The 2,942-nt window shown below is 38.2% G+C and overlaps 1 protein-coding gene across 1 annotated transcript in view; it reads left to right on the forward strand.

Annotated features, from left to right (window-relative positions):
• Positions 1-1,936: 1,936 nt before the first annotated feature.
• Positions 1,937-2,942, forward strand: part of SARC_08730 (hypothetical protein) — a 5,038-nt gene continuing 4,032 nt past the window's right edge. The window contains exon 1 of the mRNA XM_014297283.1: positions 1,937-2,416. Coding sequence (XP_014152758.1) covers positions 2,345-2,416 — 72 coding nt within the window. The 5' untranslated portion in view covers positions 1,937-2,344. The remainder of the gene's footprint in view (positions 2,417-2,942) is intronic.

Below are 2,942 nucleotides of genomic sequence, written 5' to 3' on the forward strand. Positions count from 1 at the left end.
CTCCGTGATGAGCGTTGAGACCTGAGGAGGGGCAAGCTGATGGACCGGCCCCCAAAAGGGCCTGACTCACATGTGGGTCGGCCCAAATAAACACTGGACATATAAAGAGTAGACATCTTAATGAGTTGCATATAAACTATAGAGAGGTCCGACTGTAAAATGTAAATAAATAAGGTCCGTATTATTAATATAAAAAGTATGTACTATATTTTTTAAAACCGCGCCCCCCCCTCCCCCCCCAAAAAAAAAATTCAGCTCCAGCATGGAACAAGAGTCCAGTAGTCCAGGGTAACCCACAGGCCTAACCTCAATAAGTTAGACGATTTGGGAATAACCGTTGAAAGTTTTACGTTTACGGAATGATTTTTAAGCGTTGCAACGTACTATGCATGTATTATGGCCTGAAAAACCTTGAATTTCGTTTTTGGCCGCGAAACACTAAACCAACCAATTAGAAATTAGAAAGTGAAGTTCATATTTACCAACTGACGACTGCCATGACAATTGACAATTGACAGATGACTCCATGGGACAGAAAGCAAATTTCTGGGCCCACTATAGACTATAAACGCTGAACGTATAACGTGTACTTATTGATACATATGCGTTCCAACGTTCAACGTGTTGAGGTTAGCCACAGGCAGTATAATTTTTTTAAATGTCTCCTCTACTCTTGCTCTACTAGACTCTTCACTACACTATTGTATTCTAAAATAGTCAAGTCTATTTACATTTTTTTAATAAAAGATAACCCACGTTTAAGACCTAATAGGCTAAAAGGACATTTAACCAACCTAAGCACTTTTTTTTTAAATCATGACCCTCTCACTACTCAGAGAAGTAAAATAATATGCCTGATCGGACTATTGTCCGAGGACACCTAATAATACATATGTAAACGCAAAATATATCGACTATTCTAAAAAAAACAAAACAAATAGGGGTTTTTTATATATAAATGTACAAAATAATATACTATAATAAACTGCTCCTCGAGAAATGTGAATATTTATCCACCTGAAATCCCAATTTTGCTGCAGCATGTAGTACTACTTAAAAATAAGTATAGCATAAACGTTATATACTTGTCAACGGAAAAAATAGATTCAGAAAAATAGCCTCCTAATTCCTAAATCAGGACATCAGAAACTCTCAATATGTTTTGGTTTTTTTTTAACATAAAATAGGGCCAACAGTGAACTGTCACACACTCTGACACACCCACCCCAGGCCCCAGTCCCCAGGCCATGGGCCCAGGCCCCAGGCCCAGCCACCACAGTAACTCGCCATTCGCCACAGTCACCAGTCTCCAGTCGCCAGTCGCCAGTCGCCAGTCGCTACTCGGTATTCGCCTCTGTTGACTGCATTACTCCGGTGTCAGCAGTCGAGCTCCTACGTAAATATTTATGAAGTACATAAATAATTCTAGTTGATTTCAGATTTCCTTTGGCATAGAGTCATAAAGTCATAAATATTATATTTATGTAAATATTTATATTCATTATTCCCCGACTCCCTTTATTTTATTATTTTAAATATTGGACCTCTTTGTGTCCTCCCATCCACTAGTCAGAGGTCCCGCCCAAGTTCCCACTGTATGAAAGTTCCAATCCCGTGCCATTTACTGTTTTATGTTTCTTTTAAGAATATATTTTTCGCCAGAAAATTGTTCCTATGTATTTTAGGGCTTTTTGGTTCTCTTTTTTTGGAAAAAACGAACAGTTTTTATAAAATGAAAAAACAAACCATTTATTTTTAACCCAAAATAGGGAGGGTCAGGGAAAGTAGAGTTAAAAAATGCTTCACAGCCGGCTCTGGCTGGTGAAAAACCTCACGCTTCCTAATTTCCGCACATAATTATTTCCCGTACATTTTCTTCTAAAATATTTACCATAAGTACAGTCGGGACACCTGGAAACCTCTCGCACGAAACAGTGATTGCTTGATTAAAACTCTTCGCTCAGATCGTCTCACGCGTCATAGTCGCATACTTGACTGAGCTGCTATTTCTACTGTCAAGTTTATATATTTATGTGTTTTGTATATTGTATTAGCTCAGTCCTTGCTCCGTACTATCTGAGTGCCTAGACACACCTTGTAACGTGTACCCCTTATTGACACTTGCTCCACCAGTTCAATTAGACAGTTCAATTCGAAGGCAAAGATAGCAATTCAGTCCAAACCAATAGTGCTCATTCCCAACAGAATTACAAGACCTGGAGATTTATTTTTGTCATATTCTATCCCACACCCGTCAGCGCCACCGCACGCCTTGGTTGATAAGTCAAGTAATCTTAAATAGTTAAAAGTAGAAGTTAAAGAGGATATTATCTCTCTGTGCAACATGGGTCAGAATGCGAGCAAGAAAATGATGAATAGCAGCAGGCCTGGGCCTAAGAAGGGCTCGAAGGATCAGGTACTACAGTTTTTCCAATGTGTGTGCTTATAATATGGTGTTTGAGAGATGCATCTATAGTAGATCTTTTGTTGGTTGCTATTACAGACCTTGCTTTACCACAGTTCGTACGATGACTACGTGCTCACTGTCACATCAAATAGTATCCAATGTCAGTATATCTGAGTGACTTTCCTCAGATCTGTTTAGGACTTATCATCCACGCTTTGCTAGACATAATGAACTATTACAGTTGCGGTCTATACTAAGTGTTTTGTGTTCATTGAACAGAGTTTCCGTTCGTGACGTCCAGAGTTTCGTATTCTTGTCGGGAACTGCCTGTATAAGCATTCTTACTGCTTATAGAGGCATTTATTTTTTCTTGGAAATATAACATATATATATATATATATATATAAATACTTCCACACATACAGACATGTGCATACATACATACATATACATACATATACATATTCATACATATACATACACACGTACAAAAATGTGTGTGTGTGTGTATGTGTGTATGTGTTTATATGTGTAT

The sequence above is a fragment of the Sphaeroforma arctica genome, assembly GCF_001186125.1.
Source record: "Sphaeroforma arctica JP610 unplaced genomic scaffold supercont1.815, whole genome shotgun sequence".
Taxonomy (NCBI): Eukaryota; class Ichthyosporea; order Ichthyophonida; genus Sphaeroforma; species Sphaeroforma arctica.